General features: G+C 54.2%; 3 protein-coding genes and 1 non-coding gene across 4 annotated transcripts; 2 read left to right on the forward strand and 2 right to left on the reverse strand.

Moving 5' to 3' along the window:
• Positions 1 to 1,793: 1,793 nt before the first annotated feature.
• LOC34617937 lies at positions 1,794 to 4,641 on the forward strand. Its single transcript, XM_026336489.1, has 5 exons — positions 1,794 to 2,180; positions 2,305 to 2,768; positions 3,032 to 3,229; positions 3,777 to 3,915; positions 4,147 to 4,641. Exons 1-5 carry the CDS (start codon positions 1,794 to 1,796, stop codon positions 4,639 to 4,641), a joined length of 1,683 nt encoding a protein of 560 aa, XP_026192274.1.
• A 1,001-nt stretch (positions 4,642 to 5,642) lies between these two features.
• LOC34621201 (RNA polymerase II degradation factor 1) lies at positions 5,643 to 8,602 on the reverse strand. Its single transcript, XM_026336506.1, has 5 exons — positions 8,474 to 8,602; positions 8,088 to 8,221; positions 7,437 to 7,608; positions 6,200 to 7,128; positions 5,643 to 5,709 (listed from the first exon to the last, which is right to left on the reverse strand). Exons 1-5 carry the CDS (start codon positions 8,600 to 8,602, stop codon positions 5,643 to 5,645), a joined length of 1,431 nt encoding a protein of 476 aa, XP_026192291.1.
• A 1,572-nt stretch (positions 8,603 to 10,174) lies between these two features.
• Trnaa-agc lies at positions 10,175 to 10,247 on the forward strand. Its single transcript has one exon. It is a non-coding gene; the product is annotated as a tRNA-Ala (tRNA).
• A 1,057-nt stretch (positions 10,248 to 11,304) lies between these two features.
• Positions 11,305 to 20,987, reverse strand: LOC34621200. Its single transcript, XM_026336490.1, has 11 exons — positions 19,968 to 20,987; positions 19,390 to 19,667; positions 17,819 to 18,267; positions 16,854 to 17,707; positions 16,563 to 16,701; positions 15,678 to 16,094; positions 14,424 to 15,431; positions 14,055 to 14,177; positions 12,170 to 13,889; positions 11,626 to 12,009; positions 11,305 to 11,365 (listed from the first exon to the last, which is right to left on the reverse strand). Exons 1-11 carry the CDS (start codon positions 20,985 to 20,987, stop codon positions 11,305 to 11,307), a joined length of 6,453 nt encoding a protein of 2,150 aa, XP_026192275.1.
• Between the last annotated feature and the right edge of the window lie 666 nt (positions 20,988 to 21,653).

A 21,653-nucleotide genomic window follows, 5' to 3' on the forward strand; every position in this document is an offset into this window, starting at 1 on the left:
AGGTGCACTTCACTCGAAACTCAATATGTAGCGGGCTACGTTACACTTGAAACCTTCTATTGCACGAATTATCTTTGGCTCAGGACTAATTGAATATAGACTGATTAATCTGTCTATTTGTATATCCTATTCATTGCAGTACTGTTAACCCAATAAAATAAATTGCAATGTTATGCGCGTTTGGGATAGATGCTACTGGAAACTAGCTGTGAATGCTGGGGATGCTTCGAGGGTGCAAGCACAAGCACCCTAGCGGTTCCTCTCCCCTTATTTTGGAAACTCTGAGGAGTCTGGGGAGGGGAAGGTGGAACTACTTTTAGAAAGCACTCAACAACTTTCTAGTGAGTCTGTATTAGGTTAATAGCCAAGTTCTTATACATGACATACATCGAGCATTACACTTAGTAGCACAGAGTGGTTTGATGCAGCTGTGTCCACGCTCATCTACTGGCCGTGGACACACTAGGATTTCTGCTTTTCCAACGACAGTTGCCGATTTCCCATCTGGCTGTTTGGAACTGAAATTGTCTGAATTTCGTTGGCAGCTTGTGGAGGGCTCCATCTGAGGGCTTTGTAGGAAGACACTTAGCTCTGAACAACTTAGAAATTAAATAGAAGTACCTAAGTTTACTCCAAAAGAACTCCCTCATTCCCCTTCCTGTGTTCCTTAGAGTTCGGGAGACACGGGGAAAGAGACACCTAGGGTGCGCGTGACTGTTTGCGCCCGCACACAACTTTGCGTCAGCTTGTATAGAGCTAACAGTACTGTGCAATAATAATTTGCACTGCAGGCAACCAAATAGTCAGTTGCTTATCAAATCGTGGCTGAATATAATTAGTTAGTGGAAAGCGTTTAAGTCTAGCACAGCCCGCTACAGTCGGCACCACAGGAGATGGCATGTGCGGTAAGGTCATGAAAGAAAAAAAATTCGCACGAAGCAAACACCAGCTTAAAAAGGTATGCTTTCTTTTAGCTTTTAAAGGTAAATCCCAACGAATGGGTGTTACTGATCACCTTTGCTACAGGACACACGATTGCATGCCCACCGCCGATACAGTGACAGGGCGATAACTTCGGATGCGATCCTCGGCAAATATTGCCCCACCTTAAACCTTATTTTCATGCACTCTTCGCCTAATGTGCGGATATTAATCTGGAGTGCTTTGACTCATTTGGCTGTTGGGATGAATAGCCAGCAAACATCCCACGAGGGGTTGATGGGTGGTTCATCGGGAGCTCAGCCAGCTGCATTCTAGTGAGCTCCCATCACAAATAGTACTAGCTTCGAGAACTGTAAACTAGTGTATTTCGAAAGAGCTTCGTGATAAAGGGCTTATGCTTTTAGCTCTCCTCACAGATACGCCGAACCCTGGAGGTTGCCATAGACTGCTCTGCTCTTCTGTTCTCTCCTACCTTTAGACAGTAGCTTTAAACCATCTGAGCAAAACAGTACCATCATCCCCTAACTTACGGGATCTGGGAGAAGGCGTATAGCTCAAGCTTTGCTGGGTGACCCTGGACGGACGTCGTATTCCCTGGAATTCTGATTAGGCAACCCAACGGTGAGGCCCTATGGGTAGCCAATTTCTTCTGAGTACTCAGCTCCACAGATCTCGCGAAATCCGAGTCTCCACGCGGCCAGTTCCCCCGAAATCGTGGAGCCATGAACCCTAAGGTAAGCTGCTTGTTGAGACCCCTAAGCTCCTGCAGGATATCGTTGCTGCTGCTGTTGCCATCTCCCAGACCGCTAACTGTATGTCTTCCATCTAGATCGCCATGGAATTGTAAGAAAATGCATGGGCTTTCAAGAGTTGCATTATTGAACGATAGCCCAAAGACTTCGATCGGGCATGCCCTCATGCTTCAGGCAGAAGAAACCACGAAGACGGCTCATTACTGGGACTTGGTCCATGGAAGGGGTCGCGTGGCGTACTTCCTCTCCACTCGCTCTTTGCTGAAAATAATCAAGCCCATCTTGAAACAGGAAGGCCTAGAAGCCGCAGCACAGGTGCTCATGGAAGATGCTCATGCTGCTGCCCTTGCATCTGTGGCATGCGGTAGTGCACTGCAGCAAGATCACGCGCCACAATATCGGCATCAGCGGGAACGAGTTGTGAAGCGCTCGCTCCCGCGGTCTCATACTCTGCTAGAGTTCATGTGCGGCTCGAGGCCAACCCATGTAAGCAGCTTTTTTCCCCTGCTCCTCCTCGTGGGAGACGGCACGTGCATGCTTGGGGGTCACTTTTTGATGCATCTTTCACTGTTCTTCTTGCTAGATCTGGTTCTGCGGTGCCCCTTTTCAGGTACGACTACTACATGACGGCGTGGTGTCCGCGTACGTGGGAATTGACGCTTCTCAGCGCGCTTTGCATTTGACACGGGAGGCTTGCAAGCAGCAGACTTCCGCAACTGCGGCAGGCACTGCTGCTCCAGCTGTCTCCGCGAGCCGGATAGATGCAGAAGAAGGAGGGGCAGCAGCAGCAGAAGAGACGCCCTCGGAGCTGCAGACATCGGTGGCACCCTGCATTCATGAGGCGTTGGGGTGTTGCATGCTACTGCGTCACGACTGTCGCTTGCTGAGCGACGCGCTGCCACTGCTTCAGTCACGGTTCATTCTGCTCGTTGCAGGGCTAGATGACATCATTGCCCGCAGCACCACAGACAACACTGATGCCCAGGGGCCTTGTGATGAGGCCCTTCTACAGGTACTGCACTCCGCGGCTTACGCGCTCCCCATCGGCGGCATACTGCTGCTAATCGAGCCCACGTGAGTATGCATGTGTGGCTGTTCGGGCCCCCACACGAGTGCTCTAGAAGGTTTGCTGGCTTGCGTGGCTACGCGCAGGTATATATGTGCGCTGCGCGTCTGGCAGTCTTTAGTCCACCTTGTCGGCGTCTAGCTGTATCTATGCCTCTCTCAAAGCATCTCTGCCGCCTCGTCGTGTATAGTAGCGTCGACAGGTGCTTCACTGCAGTTCAATCGTCACTCAGTGTAGAGATTTTTGCGCACCGGACTCCTGTGTTGCTCAGAAAGCACGCCCCTGAGTTGTTGTTGAGCCTTTACAAGGCCTTGCAGCATCCCGTCCTGGCGTGTCGGTTCTTACTTTGTGAAGGGGCAGAGCTGGTGGGGCCGTCCAACGATGTCCTCCTTCTGCGGCTACGGAGACACACAGACGCTGCTGAATGCATGCAAGCCCTGGAGCACTTTCATACCAATAATATTGTCAAGTAGGCTCTTACAGGCGGTAGAGGAGTCGAGTTCCTGTCTTCTGGGAGTCTTACGGCAGCTGCAGTGCGCACAGTCTCTTTAGCGGCTTGTATCGGCGTAAATATAGACCTTTCCCCATCCGGTTGCCCTTGTCATGCATGCTCGTGCTCTGGTATGATTTTAGAATTGTTCGCTGCTTGTTGGGATGCCTTCCGGGCAGCGTTGCTACTGGACACCATTCGTTTAAGCTTCTTCTGTCTTGCCTGTTTCTGCGTCGTCGCCTCGATTGTTGGTCCTCGTTTCCCAGTGTTTGTTCTCCCCCAGTCAGCTCGTCTGTGCGCTGGCCTTTGTCTCTTCCTCTACTCGCCTCCCAACTCCACCGGTGCTAGCCAGCTGTTTTGTGTTGCGTTGTCTTTCTTTATTATTACTATTAGTTAGCAAAGTGTCGTCTGCTAACTTATCTGGATGTACTCCCCAACGCATTGCTGTGGGAAATCTCTCAGGCAAGTGCGTGTCGGTGTGCACTCCCCCAAGTGCATTTGTCTGCATGTGAGTGCCTCCCTTCAGAATGGCAGCAAAAAAGCCCTTCCGATCCTGCCTCTCGGATGCTCTCGAGGCTCCTCAGTCCGTGCAACAGGCGATGCCTCTTCTGCACCGCCTCTCCCTAATCCAGCAAGCGGATGAACTGGCCTTTCTCCTACTCCAGGTGCTATCCGGCAGCGCCATGGCTCTACTCCTTCATTCTTTGAATGAGAGAGCCTGGTGGCTTGTGCATATTTCTTATTTCTGCCCAACCACCTGTTTAGCCTCTGCTGTATACGTGCCCCCCCCTTGAGCTCATCTCACCCTTACTGCCTTCAGTTTTTCTCCTTAAGCCTCCTGCCTGGCCGCACTTCCAACTCATGCCCACACGTGCCCGCGACACCTTTGTCCGCAGGCGTCGAAGGAGGGGGACTTGCTTGCAGCAACGAAACTGCTAGCCTTGGGGGCAGATGTGAACCACGGTAGCACCGGCAGCGAGTCACCTCTGCACGCAGCAATTGCCGCGGGAGCACCGCAATTGGTGGACTTGCTGTTTCGCCACGGGGCAGAGGCCATGGAAGGCCCTTCCGGGTGTCCCCTCTTGCATGCTGCGGAGCTCCTGCTGCAGGAGGCCGTCTCCGCGGGGTTCAAACTTCCACAAGAATTGGAGTGTAAAGCCGGCACAAGCTGGTCAGCAGCAGTCCCAGGGAACCAGCAGCTGCCTAGTGCCATCAGAGTGCTTTCCTGGGTAGAGGGCGAGATGGCAAGGCTGATGACAGGGGGAAAGCCTTGCGGCGTCAGCAGCCAAGGAGACGACTTCCTACAAAAAGCTGCAGGAATACACCCGATCCGTGGTTTGATTTGGCCATTTGGGGACCCTCTCGAGGAGCAAATAGGGCCGCCCGTGTGACTGCCACTGCTACTATTGACACTGCCCGTTTATCCTGCACGTGTGGCATTATTCTTGCTGCTGCAGACAGTGGAAAGGCAGTGCCTGTAGATCCACAAAGGCCCTAGCGTGACGTGGCCGCAAGTCTAGATACGATACGGAAGGCATGCCAGCTGACTGCTGCGGCGATCGCAGCCACCTGCTGCCGCTACTGCTATACGGCGAATTAGGATTTCCCTTTTCTGACCCCGCCTGCCTCTCTGCTAAGTAGTCTCGGTATGTGCGATCTCTCGATGGAACAAACGGCGAACAGAGGGCGTTCCGTAAACACTGAATTCGCTTTGCTACCCCTACAGTTCCTCCTAAGCGGTGTGCAAACTTCTGCCGGGGGGACGCAGCCACAACTAGCCTAGTAATGAATATAAAGACCGTCTGTCGTAATTGTTGAGGTCGTAGTGCTACCAACCAGGGTTCAGCCACCGGTTCGACCCGCTGCCCCCAGCAGTAACTCCCTCGGAACGTCTCCCTGGCAATGTTTTCCAGCTCCGACGCAGTACCGCCTGCTGCTTAAGCAGCAATCGCCGCAAAACACTCAGATTAGCATATATACATGTATATCCCATGCAGCATTTCTGCTGCACTGGCTTGCCCACGTTTGTTGCTGCCATCATGGTGCAGTGAAAGGACGCGTGCATGCGATTATACATAGGTGGTTGCCACAGCATTATGTGTATATTAGCCACTTCTCCAGCTACTAATGTAGTTGCTGCTTCAGCCGCTACTGCGGCAAGCACGGCAGCAACAAATATTGAGCTGCCGCGCTGCTCATTTATGGTCCAGACAGGACGAGTCGGGATGCCGTGTCTGGCCCCCGTCACAACCCGTTGATGGCAGCATTGAGGCTGTTCATTCTGGAGGACTGATCTCTGCTCTTGTAGCTGCTCCTGTACGCTACCTCAGTAAGAAAGTTGCGCAAGCACGCTTCACGCCCATGAGGGATGGAAACCACCTGGTAGAGCCTCTTACCAGATTGACGAGTTAAACGCATTCGCTGTGAAAGGAGGAGCCCCACCAGCTCCTGCCCAGCCGCTGTAAGACACACACACGAGACAAGGCACATGCACGAAGACGAGTCCACAGCGGTGACAGGAGTAAAAGAGAACTACAAGCGCAAGGCGTCCCTTCTAAAAAATACACAGATACGGTACTCCAGGAAATCAAACTGGTCAGCTGCAGCAGCCGCAGCAGCTGACGCCGCTGTGGAGTGCATGTGAACACGTGCAAACAAAAGAGACCCTGCACGATGAGGTGCGTCCATGTGTGCCGCCATAGGAATGCGTAGGATGGGGAACAATCAGGCGGAGCGCGCGTGGATACGAGCAAGAATAGGAACGAAGTTGAAACCGCCAGCCAGAAGAGCGAAAATACCGAATAATGAAAAAAAGAAAGAGTGGCCATAAAAGCCAGACACAGGGCCGAACCGAAAGGGAGAGAAGACCAAGGCAGCACATGAGGGGAAGAAAGAAGGAGAAAGCCCGCTGCACGCTTCTGAATGGTAGGCAGAAGGTTTGAGATTTACCCGCTTTGAGTCGTTGACGCAAAAGGATTTGTTGCAGCAAAGGAGGGCCCCAGAGGGGCTCCCGTAGAATGGGCTTGCTGCGTTCCCGGTGTTCTGTACACCTGTTGCATGCCTCCAAAGTTTTGCTGCTGCTGCAGCTGCGGCTGTTGCAACTGTGGTTGTTGTTGTGGCTGCTGCAACTGTGGCTGTTGTTGTGGCTGCTGTAGCTGCTGGTGCTGAGGCTGCTGCTGGAAGGGACTGCTCCCGTAAAGAGGCCCTTGCATCGAGGCGAAAGGATTGGATGGTCTTGCCACTGCGGCTTGCTGGGGACCCCGCATGCTGGCGAAGGGGTTCCGTTGCTGTTGCGGTGGTCGAATGGGCTGCAGCATGGAGTTTGGCTGGGTCTGCTGTTGAAGCATCATCTGTGGAGGGCGGCCTAGCACTGCGCCGCTTCCCATTCCAAGTGCCTGCTGCGGAGGCTGCATGCCGAACAACTGGTTGGAGGCTTGCATCTGGTGCTGCTGAAGCATGCTTTGCTGAGGCATGACCTGCTGCAACTGGAGACCAGTCCCCGCATTCCTCCACTGCTGCTGAGACAGTTCCCCGCCGTAGGAGCCCATAGGCGCACCACCCCCTTGCTGCGGTGGCATCTGGATGTGCTGCATGCCGGGGGGAATAAGGCCTTGTGGCGTTGACGTCGGCATCCACATGTTCGTCGGCTGCGACTGCCCCGAAGCAGCAGCTGCAGTAAGCCCCATGCCTGCAAGTCCCCCCATGCCTGGGAGAGCTGCTGCATCAGTTGCACCAGTCCATGGATTGGGAGCCACTTGCGGCCAGGTAGCCGATGAAAAGTCTTCCTGCGCGCCTCCTGCTCTGCGTCTGCTGCTGCTTTTCTCTGCCCGAGATCCGCGAGACTTTGAGGCCGCCCAAGACACAGAGGGAGGCGAATCCTACGGAGAAAACAATGAGAGGACACAAATGCTCCAAACGCGCTGCTGTGTACATGGATATACACTCTTGCATGCAAATACGGAAGCAGGGAAGATCATACACATGTAAACATGTGTATATATATATATGTGTGTGTGTGTGTGTGTATATGTGTATATGTGCATATACATATACATATGTATATACATATATACACACATATACACACATGTATATATATACAGATACACACAACCATCAGTAGCAACAATGCCAAAGTAGCAAGAAAAAAAAGCCACCGACAAGTCAACAGCAATTTGAGGCCTACATCACTAGAGACAGGGGATTCACTGGAGGGAGAAGGGCTGTCTCTCCTCCTCGAGTGACCCCGCCCGTGGCGTCTCCTCCTGTCGAACGCCTTAGCCGAGGAAGAGGAACGCCGGTACAGATGGCTTGACGTCCCCCCGCCACTATCTCGCGTGCTACTGCTGCTGTTGCCACTGCGCGCAGCAACACATGCAAACGCATGCATGCATTCAGCGAGAAATCACACATTCGCCTGCGAATCAGAAAAATGTTCGAACATGGATAAGTGACAGCACAAATGGGAATTCGGCATGGAAGAGGGCATTCCAAGTAGCAGATTTTTCCCCCCTCTCTCTCAGTGTTTCTCTGCCTCTCTTTCGCTATCCTTCTGTTTGTGCCACCTCCCTCCCTCCCTCCTCCCCCCTCCTCCCCGCAAACACCAGTTTCGCATGTTCTACCAGCCACAGCCTGTCTAGGACTAGATTTTTTCTGCCCCTTCCTCCTCTTCTGGCCCGAGTGTTGCCGCCTCACCCCCCCCGCTGACTTTCCTTCCCTCTAGCCGCAGTCAAGCCGTTGTTTCCGAGAGTTGTGAGTTGGCGAATTGAGAGGAACCGTAACACAGCCAGGAAACAAAGATCGCGCCGCACCTATCTCACCACACTTTCTCACGTACCCGAACTTGTTAAGGAGTTTTTGCACCTCGAAGGTAGAGAACCTGTCTGAGCCAATACGCTTTGCCCCTGCCTTCCCCGAGCTGCAGCCACCGCATAGGAACTCGTAGCGTTGCATGTCCACTGCACACACGCCCTAAGAGACAGCCAGCCAGCACACGCACAACACACAGAGAGCACCATCAGCAAAAAGGCTCGCACGCGAACACCTGCAGCCAACATGACGAAACAAGTGCGTCAGTGTCGACGCCTTGCAGCCCTTCCAGCCAACACTGGACGAGCACGCAGACACAAAACAAGTGTAGCAGCAGCTGCATTGAGCCCACAACACGCCTACAGCAGCACGCCGCCCCCCCGCGGCATGACAGCATATGTCGGCTCGTTATACCCCTCGACTGCAGGAGGCGCAACGATCATGATTGTTAGCCAGGAAGTACAACTTTTCCAGATTGACGGCATCTTCATACTCTGTCTTGCTAAGGCCCATCTCAGCCGCAGAAGCCGAGCTGAACCCCATTCTCGCTGCCTATTTCTCCTGAAATACAGTTGATTGAGTGTCTTTCTTGTTCCCCTGATACTTGAGAGCGGCTAATGAGACTCGACTGGACTAGGCACTGCTCTTGCGGGTGTTCTGCTATTGCTGGAAAAGAACGAAGACGGCCATCTGCCCCTCATTCGGTCGCTTCATATAGATATATGTACATATCAGCAGGTGAGAGCTTCACACGGGATTGTCGCTGCTCATGCAGCCCTTGTTATCGCTGCTAATTTGGCTGCCCCTGCTCCCGAGTGGTCTGCAGCGCTAGCATGCATATGGGGTGGCACCCTGCGTGTCTGCGAGGCGGTCAAAGCAGCGCAGATGCTCCGACACAGCGTGATGCGCTGCGAAACGGTGAGCGAAACGGTGCCAAATTAGTAAATTGGAGGTTTCGCCCGGTAAGGGGGGGAGCCCTTGAACGGCAGGAAGGGCGGACCAACACAGCGACACGGAAGAGATGCTACGCTGCTTCTTGGGGATGTATCTCTCAGAACACAGAAAAACAGGGGGCGGGACCTTGTAGTCGAGGAATTAGTACAAAAAGTGAGGGGCACTGCGCGAAACAGAGAGCCGGAGGCTAGCGCAAGGGGAACTGCCGCAGGACAGGCAGGCGGCCATCTACGTGAAAAGGCAAAGATTGGGGCCCCTTTGTGTGTTTAAACGAATGAAACAAGGCAAGATGGAAGATGAAAGGGCTTCTGCTGCAGCTGCCTATCTTGCCGCTGCTGCTGCAATTGCTGCTGTGCCGTTGACGCTCCTTGGTTGGTTGCTTATGGCTGCCAGGGAGCCTGTCCTCGCATCTCCTCTGTCTGGCCTTTCTCCGGGATAAATATCTTGCATTAGGAGTACCGCGTGAAACGTAATGTCTAGTCGAGGAGGCAGATGGGAGGGCAGTGAAACAGCACACAAGCATCAGCTGCTGAAGTTTCGCGACTTTGCGCAACGCCAGCTGCAGCACTAACAACAGCAGTGGCTGGTGCTCCTGCTACTGCCGCTTTACTGGTAAAGCCCTAGATGCTCGAGCTAGATATGAGTTGACTACAATAACACTGGCTTCGGGGAGAACGAAGACTAGCAGGATCTCCGACTTACAGCTGCACGGGAGTCGTTGGCGGTAATGACTGATTGTGTTACAGCCAACGAGCAGATCTTTTGTCTAGCATTTCGCTCGCTGAATCAGGGTGTTTCGCGCTACAGGCGACAAATAACGAGAGGCGCGTAGGAAAGCTAGGGACTGTGTCAGAACAAAGGGAAATGAATCATGCACTTGGGGTAACAAATTCTGGAGAGACACAACTGAATTGCGTCATATATATCTCCTAAACTCTAAGCGATTTTTCCGAAGTGAAGAGCGGATAACGTGAGCTCTGCTTAAGTTCTGTAGGGACATGAGGGATCGGCTCAATGGGGTCTGTGAGATTTCGGCAATTGGCTCTATAGGGTGATGGGGAGAGGGAGTTTCCCACCTGTTTCAGCTGCATTCGCTTCCGCTTGTATTTCGGAGCGGTCTGTCAAGCGAAACATCACAGCAGAAAATAAGCGGCCATCCGGGGGCGTCTAGCTCAAATGGTAGAGCGCTCGCTTAGCATGCGAGAGGTAGAGGGATCGATACCCTCGTCGTCCATTAGCGGGGGAATCCGTTTTAGGAAAGAAAAGCGTTTTCTTGCTTCAGCTACCCTTCGTAGCAGCGAAGTGGCTACGCTTGTGACGGTGACACCCTGCCGAATTATAAACGAACTAAGAGGCAACAGGACATTGGTTTTGCTACCATCCACGGACACACATGAAAAGTGTATAGACTGCGTAGATGCATGCAAACCAGCTACATTACAGGTTATTACTCATATGACTGCTTAGCCAGTCGGTTCTGTAGCGAGCTATGTTACATTGAAACCTTTTCGATTACAGTAGTTATATTTAATTCGGAGGTGGTTAGGAATCGACGAATGGTTTGGCTCTTGATATACCTTATTTGTTGTATAGTCCTACTAGCTCGATAATACAAGACGCTCTGTTGTCTGCATGTACGCTTGATGCTATGTGCAACTAGCTGTGAGCGCTCACAGCTAGTTGCACATACGCAAGCGAGCTCTCCCTTCCCCCTTATACCAGCAAGCGACGTTTTTGCGAAACACGAACCTTTTGTACTACAAAATTTGTAGGGCATCTCGGGTTAAATGCCACTCTACAGAGACCTTGGATGGCGTGTTTTAGCGTGGACATGTATGCCGATGCACATCCTTGACCGTAAAGAGCCTACGCATTGGTGCGTATACTCTTTAACGGCCGTCGTGAGCTCTCTGATGCTCTGGTTACACAACTTTATCATGTGCAATCGTTTTGAAATTTTCTAGCTCGCTAAATATGCGTGAACATCGCTAAAGGTTTTGGCGCATCCTTGTACGCGCAAATCAGTGCTTGCAAGCGACCACACTGACAAGATATGTAGGCGCATGGATGTCAGACATACAGGTGGCCAACACGAGGCTGGTTATTGCCTAGCAACGCCTTTTGATGTTCTTGGTGTGTGGGTCTGGTGCGACCCTATGCAGGCGAATGTAAGCCGACAGGAAAGCTTCACATATTTGTTGTGCGATCTCGGCCGCCTTACGAGGAGTATGCTAACATAACGCACTGCAGGCATCCAGAGCGTCGTCTAACAGACAGCCTGCTTATATGTCCTAGGATATATGAGCCGGCACGTGAGTAGCTGTACATGCCTTCACATTGTTGCCCACGTAGCTGGAGAAGCATGGCTCATATTCATGTATATATATAAATAGATACATATATACATGCATACAGTGTGTGCATATGCGTACTTGCGGCTGTAAGAATACTCCCATATGGGTGTATATGCGTACGCATCAAGAAACGCCTGTGCATCGAATGCTTCAACATGCACTAGGAGGCAGGCATACCATAGAGGGATTACACACAAGAGAGATGAGAAGCAGCACCGAGGTTTGTATAGCAAAAAGAGACATGTCCGAAGCCCTCACCAACCCAATTGTGGCATCCACGCCTTGAGTTCAATCCAAAAATTAAACGAATGCCAGTTGCTTCTTTTTAACAAACCGAAAAATCGAGTGCGTATGAGCTGTTGCTGCTCAGCCGGAAAGCTGTCTGATGTTGTTGAAGCAGCTGTTGCTAATAAACTGCCTAGTAAACTGCCTACCTTTGCTACTGCTGTTGTCGCCGCTGCACCGCGTGAGGCCCTATTCCAAACAAGTCGCAACAAATGCCGCTTCAAGGCAACTGACCAACAAACTGTCCAGCGCCACACCGCAGCGGCTGCTCCTGCAAACGGTGAGGCAAGCAACTGCAGCAGCTGCTGCTTGCCACACCGTTTGCACTCAGCCTTGTTGCTACTGTTGATGCTGTCGCTGTTGTGGTGATGAGAAATAAAAAATATCCTGCCCTTCGCCGCACGCACTGGTTGTCGGTGAAGGCGGTGCTCCATTGCAGCTGCTGCTGCTCCTGCTGCTACTGCTGCTCTCGCTATGACGCCGACGGCTGTGGTGCCCTCGCTGGCATAGGCTATGCCTCAGGGATCCTTTGTTTTTTGAATCTCCTAGGGAAGAAGATGGCCACTTGAGAGGCCACCGAGGGAGCAGCAGCATCGCCACGCTTTCCCCCCAAGAGAGATCCTCGTCCTCGTTGCTGTTGCTGCTGCCGCTGTTCAAAGCCGTGTAGGAGACAGTGTAAGGTCTGAGGGGCACAGTGTACTTGACGCCGCACGAGCCGCGAGACGCTAACTGGCCAGGATGTACCCCAGACTGGTGAGATGCTGCAGAGAAGGCTGCAGCTTCGTGTTGTTTGGATGCGTCAGAGTTTGCTGGTCCTGCTGATGTCACGGGGGTGCTGTCTCTGCTGCTGGGAACGCTGCTGATGCCAGACGCACCCGTCTGAGCCTCGCAAACGAAGAAGGGCTGACAATACAAAGCCGCAGCAGTGGCCACTCTCCTACTCGTCCTCACGGAGCGAGGTGTAGGATAAGCGGAGAAACAGCCCTTCATCTGCTGCGCATCCAGAGCACCAGAATAAGGAACAGGGTGCTGCGGCCATGTTTCTTGAGCATCCTCGAAGGGACTGTCTGTCGGCGTGGATGCAGTAGGCGCATCTCCTCTTGCTTCGTCTTGCAGCTGGATGAAGCTAGCAAACGCCTGCGTGCTACAAATTTCCTGTAGCAAAGGTGCCCCTTCTAGGAGAGCCTTGGGGGCCCCTGTCCTGCTGGCGCTGAGGGGCCCCTCCTTGCTCTTACTGAGAACCCCTCCCGACGCAACTCCAGAGAACGCGCCGCTGCGGACTGCAAGTATCATCTTGCAACCTCGCAAAAGCTCGACGAAGAAACGCAAGAAGATCTCCCGAATCGCAGTATCCGCTGCCGCCATCTGCTGCTGCTGCTCCTGCTGATGCTGCTGCAACTGCTGCTGCTCCTCCTGGCTGCTATCCACAGCCAGCGCCGAACTCCACACACGGAGGTAACCCAGTGGGTTCGCTGCTGCATCCAGAGGATGCACATGAGGCTGCACAGTCACTCTGCTTGCCTGCTTCAGAGCTTCGATCCGGGCAGACACAGCAGCCACAGCCGCCGCTTCCGCTTCACTCTCTTGCTGCTGCTGCTGCTGCTGCTGCTCCTGTATCGCAGCTGCTGCTTGTAGTTTGGCTTCCGCGTGAGCCCTACACGCCTGTTGCTCCTCTTCACCGCTGGGGTTAGCTTTAAGTCTGCTATCGCGTCCAGCAGCAGTATCCTTCCCTGCATCCTCTCTGCCTTGGCTGCTCTGACCGACTCCGGAGAGGGTCAAAGCCTCCCCCTCCTCAGAGGACTCAAACGAGACTCCCGAAAACTCACGCCAGACGGGTAGCACGCTGCTGCTGGAGTCTGTCGTTACGGGATTCAGAGCAGCATCACCATCCTCTTGTCCTTCGGAACCACCAACAAACGTTGCGGGGGCAGAGGAAATCGTAGCGCCTCTTCCCCAAGCCTCGTCTCGGTGACTAGTGGCTTCCGCTGCCGCGACAGCACCAGCTACAAGAGCTAATCCTGGTGCTGTGGTCAGTTTGCACCTACCCCAGGCTCTACTGCGTTCTAGAACTTCGCTGCTGCTTCTGCTTTGCCGCTGCCACAGTACCGACACTCCCCTTAGTCCAGGGTTCCTAGAAATCAATGAACGCTGCGGCTTCTGCTGATACTGATGACACAGCAGTTGTGACTTCTGTTCTGGCCCCTGCGTTCGCGCGGCAGCAACTGCATCAACAGACTCTGCTTCTGCTGCTCCACGCTGTAAAACATTCGATCCCGCCTCCGCAGGCGGCTCCTGCTGCTGCTGCTGCTCCTGCTGCTGCTCCTTTTGCTGCTGCTGCTCTTGGTCCTGCTGAGGCTGCTGCAGCTGCTGAGCTCCTTGCTGCAGCTGCGTCCACTCGGTGCCGTCAGCAAAGGCAGCAGATGCCGCAGCGGCAAGCGCTCCGGAAGGAACAGATGAATATCGAAGTACTGCAGGCTGTCTGGGCACCCGACGTAGTGTTGCCGCTGATGTTGCAGGTGCTGCTGGTGTTGCCACTGATGCTGCAGGTGCTACTACTTCCGTTGCCGTTGCTGCTGCAGCAGCTGCTACTACTTCTGTTGCCTTTGTTGCTGCTACTTCTGTCGCCTTTGTTGCTGCTACTTCTGTCGCCTTTGTTGCTGCTACTTCTGTAGCCTTTGTTGCTGCTACTTCTGTCGCCTTTGTTGCTGCTACTTCTGTCGCCTTTGTTGCTGCTACTTCTGTCGCCTTTGTTGCTGCTACTTCTGTTGCCGTTGCTGCTGCAGCTGTCGCAGTGTTCAGGTCTACACCAGGCACTGAGGGTCGCTGCCCCCAAAGACGCCACAGCCAATTTTCCCTCCGATGTTGTTGCTGCTGCTGCTGCAGTTGCAGCTTCGGCTGGTGCAAATGCATTTCTCTTTGCTGCTGCTGCTGCTGCTGTTCGGCCTTGCCTGGAGGCAAGAGATTCAGAAAGCGGAAGACAGAGAGCAAGGCTCCACTGTGCGTCCGAGGCGGTGCTCCTCTGGGTGCAACTGCGCTGCTGCTCATCCTGCTGCTCGCAGTGAGGGCGAAGAGGCCGCTGGCATCCGCGTTGCCAGCTGCCGTGGCAGTCGTTCCGCAACTTGCGATGCTAGAGCTCCCCCCCCCCACTTGGGGACTGAGCTGCAGCGTCAGCGGCTGCTGCCTGCTGTTTGTTGTGCTTGCACGCAACAGTTGCAGCGGATCTCCTCTAGCGCCTCCCTGTGCGGTCTGCATTGCTGCTGCCGCTGCCCCTGCGTTGGTGGAATTTCCGATCTCAGCGCCTGTAGCAGCGGAGAGCCGCATGCAGTGTGCTGCTACTTCCTCCGCAGTGGCAGCAGAGACCCTCTCTCGCAGCACCAGCCAGTTAGGAGGGAGGAAGGCAGGAAGTTGCGGTTGTTGCTGTTGCCGCTGCTTCTTGTGGTGCTTCTGCTGATGCCGCTGAAGCAGCTTTCGCTGCTGTTGCGTCAGGCTGCCATCAACTATCGCCGCTGCAGCGGCAGCGGCTGCTGCCGCTGCAACTGCATCTCTGCACAGAATCGGCACGAGATGCTCAATCAGTTGCCCTAGGAGTGTCTCTGGCAAAGCAGGCAGTCCCCATGGATCAGCACCCTGGCATGCACCTGCTTCAGCGGCTGTAGATGCTGTCGCTGCGACTGCTTCAGGCTTGAGGCATTCGCACTGCTGAGGATCCCCTATTGCCGCTGCGAGGGCAACGTGCGAAAGAGAGACGCAGCACTCGTCTAGATCCACCAAGTAAACACCTGCATGTGCAAGAAAGCGGAGAAAAAGCGAGAATACGATCCGCTTTGTGTGTCAGACAGCACGTCTAAAGCGCCTCCCTCCTATGCGTACATCTTCGTGGGCAAGTGCGTGCGGGGCACCCCTCTTGAGGGCTGCCGCTGCAGCAACAAATATGCGCCGCTAACATTTGCACATGCAACAGCTCTTCTCTCGGAAAAGCACAGCAGCTGAAGCGGGGAGGCACAGGCGGCAGCAGGAACCCTCACCGACGGGGAAAGTGTCTAGAGCCTGGGAGAAGAGGTTGATGGCGTGCAGCATATTGGTGGTAATGGTGTTTGTGCAGTTGGCAGTGCAGCTACTGCACCGAGAGCTGCAGCTCCCGCTGTTGCCAATAACGGCTTCAGATGCTGCTGCTGCAACCCCTAAATCTGGAAATGTAAATCGATACACAGCTGGAGGCACTGCCCTTCCTCTAGGTGCTGCTCCCCGTTTCTTTGTGCTGCCAGTGGTCTTCCCTTGTTGCCGATTGCCTTCTGCTCCGCTCCACTGCTGCAACAGCTGCTGGGCCGGCTGCGGTGTCTGCATGCCAACGCAGAAGGGGAGGGGCATGGAAATAAAGTGCGTCAGCGGCTCGGGCAGTAAGGGGACAAACACTTGGGAGTACCGCAGCGGATACATCAGAGCTGAACCATACACAAACACACATACACAGACATACCATACACAGACATACCATACACATAACATACACAGACATAACATACACATACACAGACATAACCTACACAGACATAACCTACACATACATAACCTACACAGACATAACCTACACAGACATAACATACACAGACATAACATACACATACACAGACATAACATACACAGACATAACATACACAGACATAACATACACATACACGTACACATACACAGCAGCAGCAGGTTGCAAGAATCATACATGATGCTTCCGAAGCAACAGCAGTGTCATCATCACTCCCTTCTGGCCAGTTCGTGGTGGAAAGATCCCCGTGCAGCAGCAACTGGGGTGCAGCAAAGAAAGTAGTGCGCATCATGGAAGCAACAACGCACTGCACTCTTCAAAATAAATTTCTCGAAATTTAGGTGCCTTTGCAACTGATCGCACCGCTAACCTGTGAGCATGCATGGCAGTAGGCACAGTCTGTTCAGAGAGGCGGAGAGCAGGACGATCTGTTTCTCGCAGAGCAGGAGAAGCAGCAGGAGGAGCAGCAGCTCTAGCGGAAAGCTCTTGAGCACGCCAAAGAGTGGCAGCTGCGGCAGGGACGGCACAGACACACATGCATGCACACACAGAGACACACGCTTTCATGAAGTGAAGCAAGGCGCAGCTCGCGTAGTGGTCGCTGCAGCTGCTCCCTTTCTAAACAGCAAGCATAGAAACAAGCGTGGCAAGGGGGACTGACTTGCAGGAGAGGTAAACTTCCGGGGAAGGGAAGCCCAAAGCAGAGAGAGCGCGAGCATTTTACATTCACTGAAAGTGTTACACTTGTTTTTTTGCTGGCGCTGCTGTCTTCAGTGCAACTCGCTCCGTTGTGGTTGTTACTGTTCTCGAAGCTGCCGTATTCTACGACAGTGAGGACCTCTTGCAGTGGCAGAACCTGCCAAATTTGCGCTCCTCTTGGGGCCGGTGTCTCTGCCACTAGCCTGCCAGCTTGCTGCTGTACATACAGCAACGGCGAGGGCAGCAGCACGCGCTGCTGCTGCTGCTGCTGCTGCAGCAGCACACGCCCTTTCGCACTACAGGCAGTGGACTGACAAAGCGCCGCATACGAGGTGTACATACACCACAGCCACTCGCTGAAGGCACCAAAGAAGGGAAAGGCCGACAGTATGCAGAACGCTCTCTCCACATACACAAGAGACGCCTTTCTGCAACAGCAGCAGCACCCTGCTGCTGCCTTGATTTCAGATCCTTCTTGAGCTTTCCCCGTGGTATCCGGGAAGGTCTTTGCTGCCGCATCGTCGTCTGCTTTTCCAACAGCCTCCTGCTGCTCCTCCGAAGCTGCCGCTGGTGCTCCCGATGCACGCGTCGATGCAGCACCCTCCCCCCAGTCGCGTGCAACCCCCTCAGCAGAAGGCGGAACGCAGCTGCAGCAAGAACGCTGCAAAGTGACCAGCTCAAAGAAACGGAGGCAGTGGCCATACAGCCGACAGCCTTGAACATCTGTCAACACGAAAACAGACGAGGACGGAGAATGGACTCTTAGCAATGAGGCACACGGGCAGCCCTCCCACTTGCATATGCACGCCGTTTCCCCTGCTCCCGACATGACAGGCGTTGTCGGTGATACTGCGCCTTCTTCTGGTCCTGCCGAGGCTGTTGTTGTTGCTGTCGCTGCTGCTGCTGCTACCCCGTCGGCAGAGACACTTGGAGACAGCAATGCCGTCCCAGCATGAGAGTCATACGACTGCCATGGAGAGCTGCACGACCACGCAGCCCGATCTGTTTGCGGCACCTGCTGCTGCTGCTGCGTCTGCTGCTGCTGCGTCTGCTGCTGCTGCTGTTGCTGTTGTAGGGTGCACACACAACCGCTGCTTGCGGGCAGCACTTGCACTATCCCCTGAGGAAAGCAAAATAACTCTACCGCTGGAGGAACCTCTGGTGGAAGACGCGAAGTGTACTTAAAGGCCCCTGCCTCCGCAGCGTCTTCTGCTCCTGCTGCAGCTCCTGCTGCAGCTCCTCCTGCTTCACAGTCCTTTGCTACAAATGCGTCCACGTTGTCTCTAGGGTTCAACAGGACCCTCGGCTTGCCTTTAGATGTAACCGCTACGTCAAAACTCGCGCTGCAGCTGCACCTCCTCTGGCCAGAGGCACCACTGGCGTTCCCGCTTTGACAGCCACAGCTGTTGCTGTGGCTCTTGTCACTACACATGCAGAGATCCCTGACCCTACAATTGATGAAAACGGACTTGTGGTGCCTAGGCTCGGTGTTTCCTTTGTCTGCTGGTAATGGTGGTGGTGGTAATGGTGGTGGTGTGTTTGCAGCAGCTGCTGGTGGTGGTGGTAATGGTGGTGGTGTGTTTGCAGCAGCTGCTGATCCTAAAGAAACAGAGTCGACCTCCGCAGCAACTGCGGCATCACGCGATCGGAAAGTGGCCAGCGTGCAGCTACTGCTGCGCCTTCCCTTCAAAGATCCTCTGATGGGCCGCATGCAGCGCTCACTATTACAGCGTCTGATGCTGCAGCTGCAGTTGCTGCCAGATCTGCTCGTTCTACTGCCGTCACTCTGACACGGGATTGCCGCTGCTTGAGCCTCCGCTCTCGACGTTAACTCCAGACCGCTCTCCCTGCTCTTCTTGCGACTGGTGGCAGTCTTAGCTGCGCCTTCTGGCCTGCTCCGAGTACAGCTGGGAGCGTGGCAGCTGTTATTTCTCCTTCTGCTGCTGTTGATGCTGTTGTTGCTGCTGCTGCTGCCACAAGGGCAAACGCTGCTGCTCCGCCTCGACTCCCGCGCCAGTGGAGTGTCACTGCCGCTCTTTCTGACGCTTCCAGCATCCGAAAGAGACGTCGAACGCGCAGATTCCTTCCGAAGGAACATGCCGCTGATGCCTTCCTTCTCTTCTCTGCAGTTGCTGCTGCTGCTGTAATTGCTGCTGCTGCTAGTACTCCTCCTGCTGCTGCTAGTACTCCTCCTGCTGCTGCTAGAACTCCTCCTGCTGCTGTTGCTGCTAATACTCCTGCTGCAACTACTGCTTGTTTTTGGTGGCTTAGCCCCTCGTGGGAAGCGGAAAGGCACAGATCTGCAGGTGCAGCACCAGAGGATCCGTGGCTGCAGAAGGCTGTCATTGCAAGTGTGGATGTTGGGGATGCTACAGTCACTGGTGTTGCTGCTATGTGTGAAGCTTTTCTTTAGCCTCGCTGCTGGCTTCAGAGCCTGGTGCTGCTGCTCGTCATCATCCCCGCCCTCCTGCTGCTGTGGTTGTTGCTGCTGTGTTTGCTGCTCAGGTGCAGTTGCTCCAGGCATCGCTTGAGCCACGCGATCAGGAGTCGAGCTGCTGCTCCCAGAGGCTGAGGCGGGGGCACACTGCTGCCCACGAACTCGATAGCGCGCGCAGCATTGCAGTTGGTGCTGCTGGAGGTGATCTGCAATGCAGGCATCTAAGACGGGGGAACCCTCAGAGGGGCCAAGCACCAGGAATGCTTTGGCGAGAGACGGCATACTGCGGGTATACCGCGAGAAGCGGCGAGATAGTTGTTGCCTCCCCTGAGGCTTTTGCTTCGAGAGAGGCTGGCGATGGAGGCTAAGCGCATCTCGATTCTGCAAAAAAGGGAGAGTTTCCTGATCTGGTTGCTCCTCCGGCTGCTTCCGAGGGGGCTGCAGCTCATGTCTTTGCCTTACCTGCTTCGATTGCTGTTGCTGTTGTGGATGTTGAGAATATTGTTGTTGTTCCTGTTGTTGTTGATGTTGATATTGTTGTTGTTTCTGCTGTTTTTGATGAGAATATTGTTGTTGTTTCTGCTGTTGTTGATGAGAATATTGTTGTTGTTTCTGCTGTTGTTGATGAGAATATTGTTGTTGTTTCTGCTGTTGTTGTTGAGAATATTGTTGTTCCTGCTGTTGATGTTGTTGTTGTTTCTGCTGTTTTTGTTGAGAAAATTGTTGTTGCTCCTGTTTTTGTTGAGAATATTGTTGTTGTTGCTGTCCGTGTTGCTGTTGCAGCGTATCGGCCCTTGCGAGATGCGCTGTAGGCGACCAGCACTCCAATAATGCGCGCTGCTGCTCTTGCTGCTGCTCTTGTTGCTGCCTGTGGCAGCGTTCGGCAAGGCCCTCAAGCAGCTGTCTTCGAGGATTCCAGTCATTGTTAATGGACCCAGAAGACAGACGTCCACCATCAGCATTGGACCCTCCTCCCCCGCTGCACCACTCCAGGAAGGCGTTTGTTTCCTCTGCGGGGGGAGGGGGGGGGGAAGCCGTCAGTCCTGCAGAACTGCTCTCCCCCCTGGAGGCATCTCTGGGAGATTCCTGCGAAAGAAAAAGCGAGCCTCGAGGAGCTCCCGAAAGGCTCGTCGAGACGATCGCCTCGGAGAGAACCAGAGGGGCCCTCTCGGGGGGCCCCTCCGGGAAGCCCGCGGGGGACGCTGGAGGCGATTGCCAGACGATAATATCCGTTGGAGGCCCCTGGGGGCCCCCCATTGCGGCTGCGCTCAGGGGAAGAGGACACGACGCAGATGCATGCCTTGGAGGCGCTCCGGAGGCATGTGGGGAAGCCACGAAAAAGTCGTCAGAAGCAGTGCTGACCCCTGCAACAGAAGCCGTGGCATTGACGGCGATCTCGACTGCCTCTGCAGCTGCCGCTTGGGCGGTGGCATCTGCATCAGCTGAGACGGAGGGGGCAGCCATGTCGAAGCCAAGGCTTGAGGACGGGCTGAAGCGCCCAGAAGGTGTGTTGTGAGGGGCAAAAGAACTCCCTAGCTGGAAGCCATGAGTCACTGCACCGTTGCCAGCGGCTGCTTCGGCATCCTCTGGATCACATGCTGAGCTGTGCGAGCTCGCTGCTTCGGCAGATGGTGGATTGCTGAGGGCTCTTGGGCCCATCTGCTGTTGCCGGTCCTCTAACTGCTAGCCGCGCTGGGGTGGCAAGTCTGCCTTGAGCCGTCGCTGGATGTCTCAGCTGCAGCCAGGCGCATCTGCAGCAGAAGTGCCAAAGGCAGCGACATTCGCGTCCGATGATTCGGCTTTACTTAACCTCGAAAAGGAAGGATGGCACCCGATAGCGCACACCCCATCGGCGGGGGCCCCTTCAAGGGAGCGAGCGGCTCTGATGCCGCTGCCACTTTCGATTTACGGCTGGTGTTGCTGCAGTCACTGTTCTTTCCGCTTCCACAATACATAAAAGTGTGCAGCTGCACATCAGAACGGCACGGTAGCCGTAGCTTTTTCGCCGCCGTTTTTGTGGTGGGGGAGGGGGGGCCCCCACAGCAGCGGGTGCTGAAGGACCAGAGACACTAGGTACTCCGCTCAAAGGCAGGCGGGCTGGAGGTAATAATAGTAGTGAGTCCACGAAAAGATATATTCGTGCTCACTTGGGCCTTGTATTGAGAGTTTCGTGCCAAACCCCCCAAATATAGAAGGAAAAGCCGTCGTGTGCGTGACCCTTCGTTCCCAGGAAACATTGGTCCCTCCTTTAGAAAAGCAGCAGCGGCTGCTCTTTTGCTTTTAATGCAGGGCGTTGAGCTATGTTTCACTACCCCTTTGCTCGCA

Source organism: Cyclospora cayetanensis, unplaced genomic scaffold (genome assembly GCF_002999335.1).
Source record: "Cyclospora cayetanensis isolate NF1_C8 unplaced genomic scaffold, CcayRef3 CcayRef3_contig_13, whole genome shotgun sequence".
NCBI lineage: Eukaryota > Apicomplexa > Conoidasida > Eucoccidiorida > Eimeriidae > Cyclospora > Cyclospora cayetanensis.

Coding starts and splice junctions, on each gene's coding strand:
- LOC34617937 (XM_026336489.1), top strand. CDS start 1,794: ATGCATGGGCTTTCAAGAGTTGCATTATTGAACGATAGCCCAAAGACT. Junction 2,181..2,304: donor GCGGCTCGAGGCCAACCCAT/GTAAGCAGCTTT, acceptor GCCCCTTTTCAG/GTACGACTACTACATGACGG. Junction 3,916..4,146: donor TGGCCTTTCTCCTACTCCAG/GTGCTATCCGGC, acceptor CTTTGTCCGCAG/GCGTCGAAGGAGGGGGACTT.
- LOC34621200 (XM_026336490.1), bottom strand. CDS start 20,987: ATGGGCCCAAGAGCCCTCAGCAATCCACCATCTGCCGAAGCAGCGAGC. Junction 17,708..17,818: donor GACGGCATTGCTGTCTCCAA/GTGTCTCTGCCG, acceptor TGTCGGGAGCAG/GGGAAACGGCGTGCATATGC. Junction 14,178..14,423: donor TGCGACAGCTGCAGCAGCAA/CGGCAACAGAAG, acceptor CAGTGGCAACAC/CAGCAGCACCTGCAACATCA.
- LOC34621201 (XM_026336506.1), bottom strand. CDS start 8,602: ATGGGGTTCAGCTCGGCTTCTGCGGCTGAGATGGGCCTTAGCAAGACA. Junction 8,222..8,473: donor GCGCCTCCTGCAGTCGAGGG/GTATAACGAGCC, acceptor GCTGTCTCTTAG/GGCGTGTGTGCAGTGGACAT. Junction 5,710..6,199: donor GCGTCAACGACTCAAAGCGG/GTAAATCTCAAA, acceptor TGTGTCTTACAG/CGGCTGGGCAGGAGCTGGTG.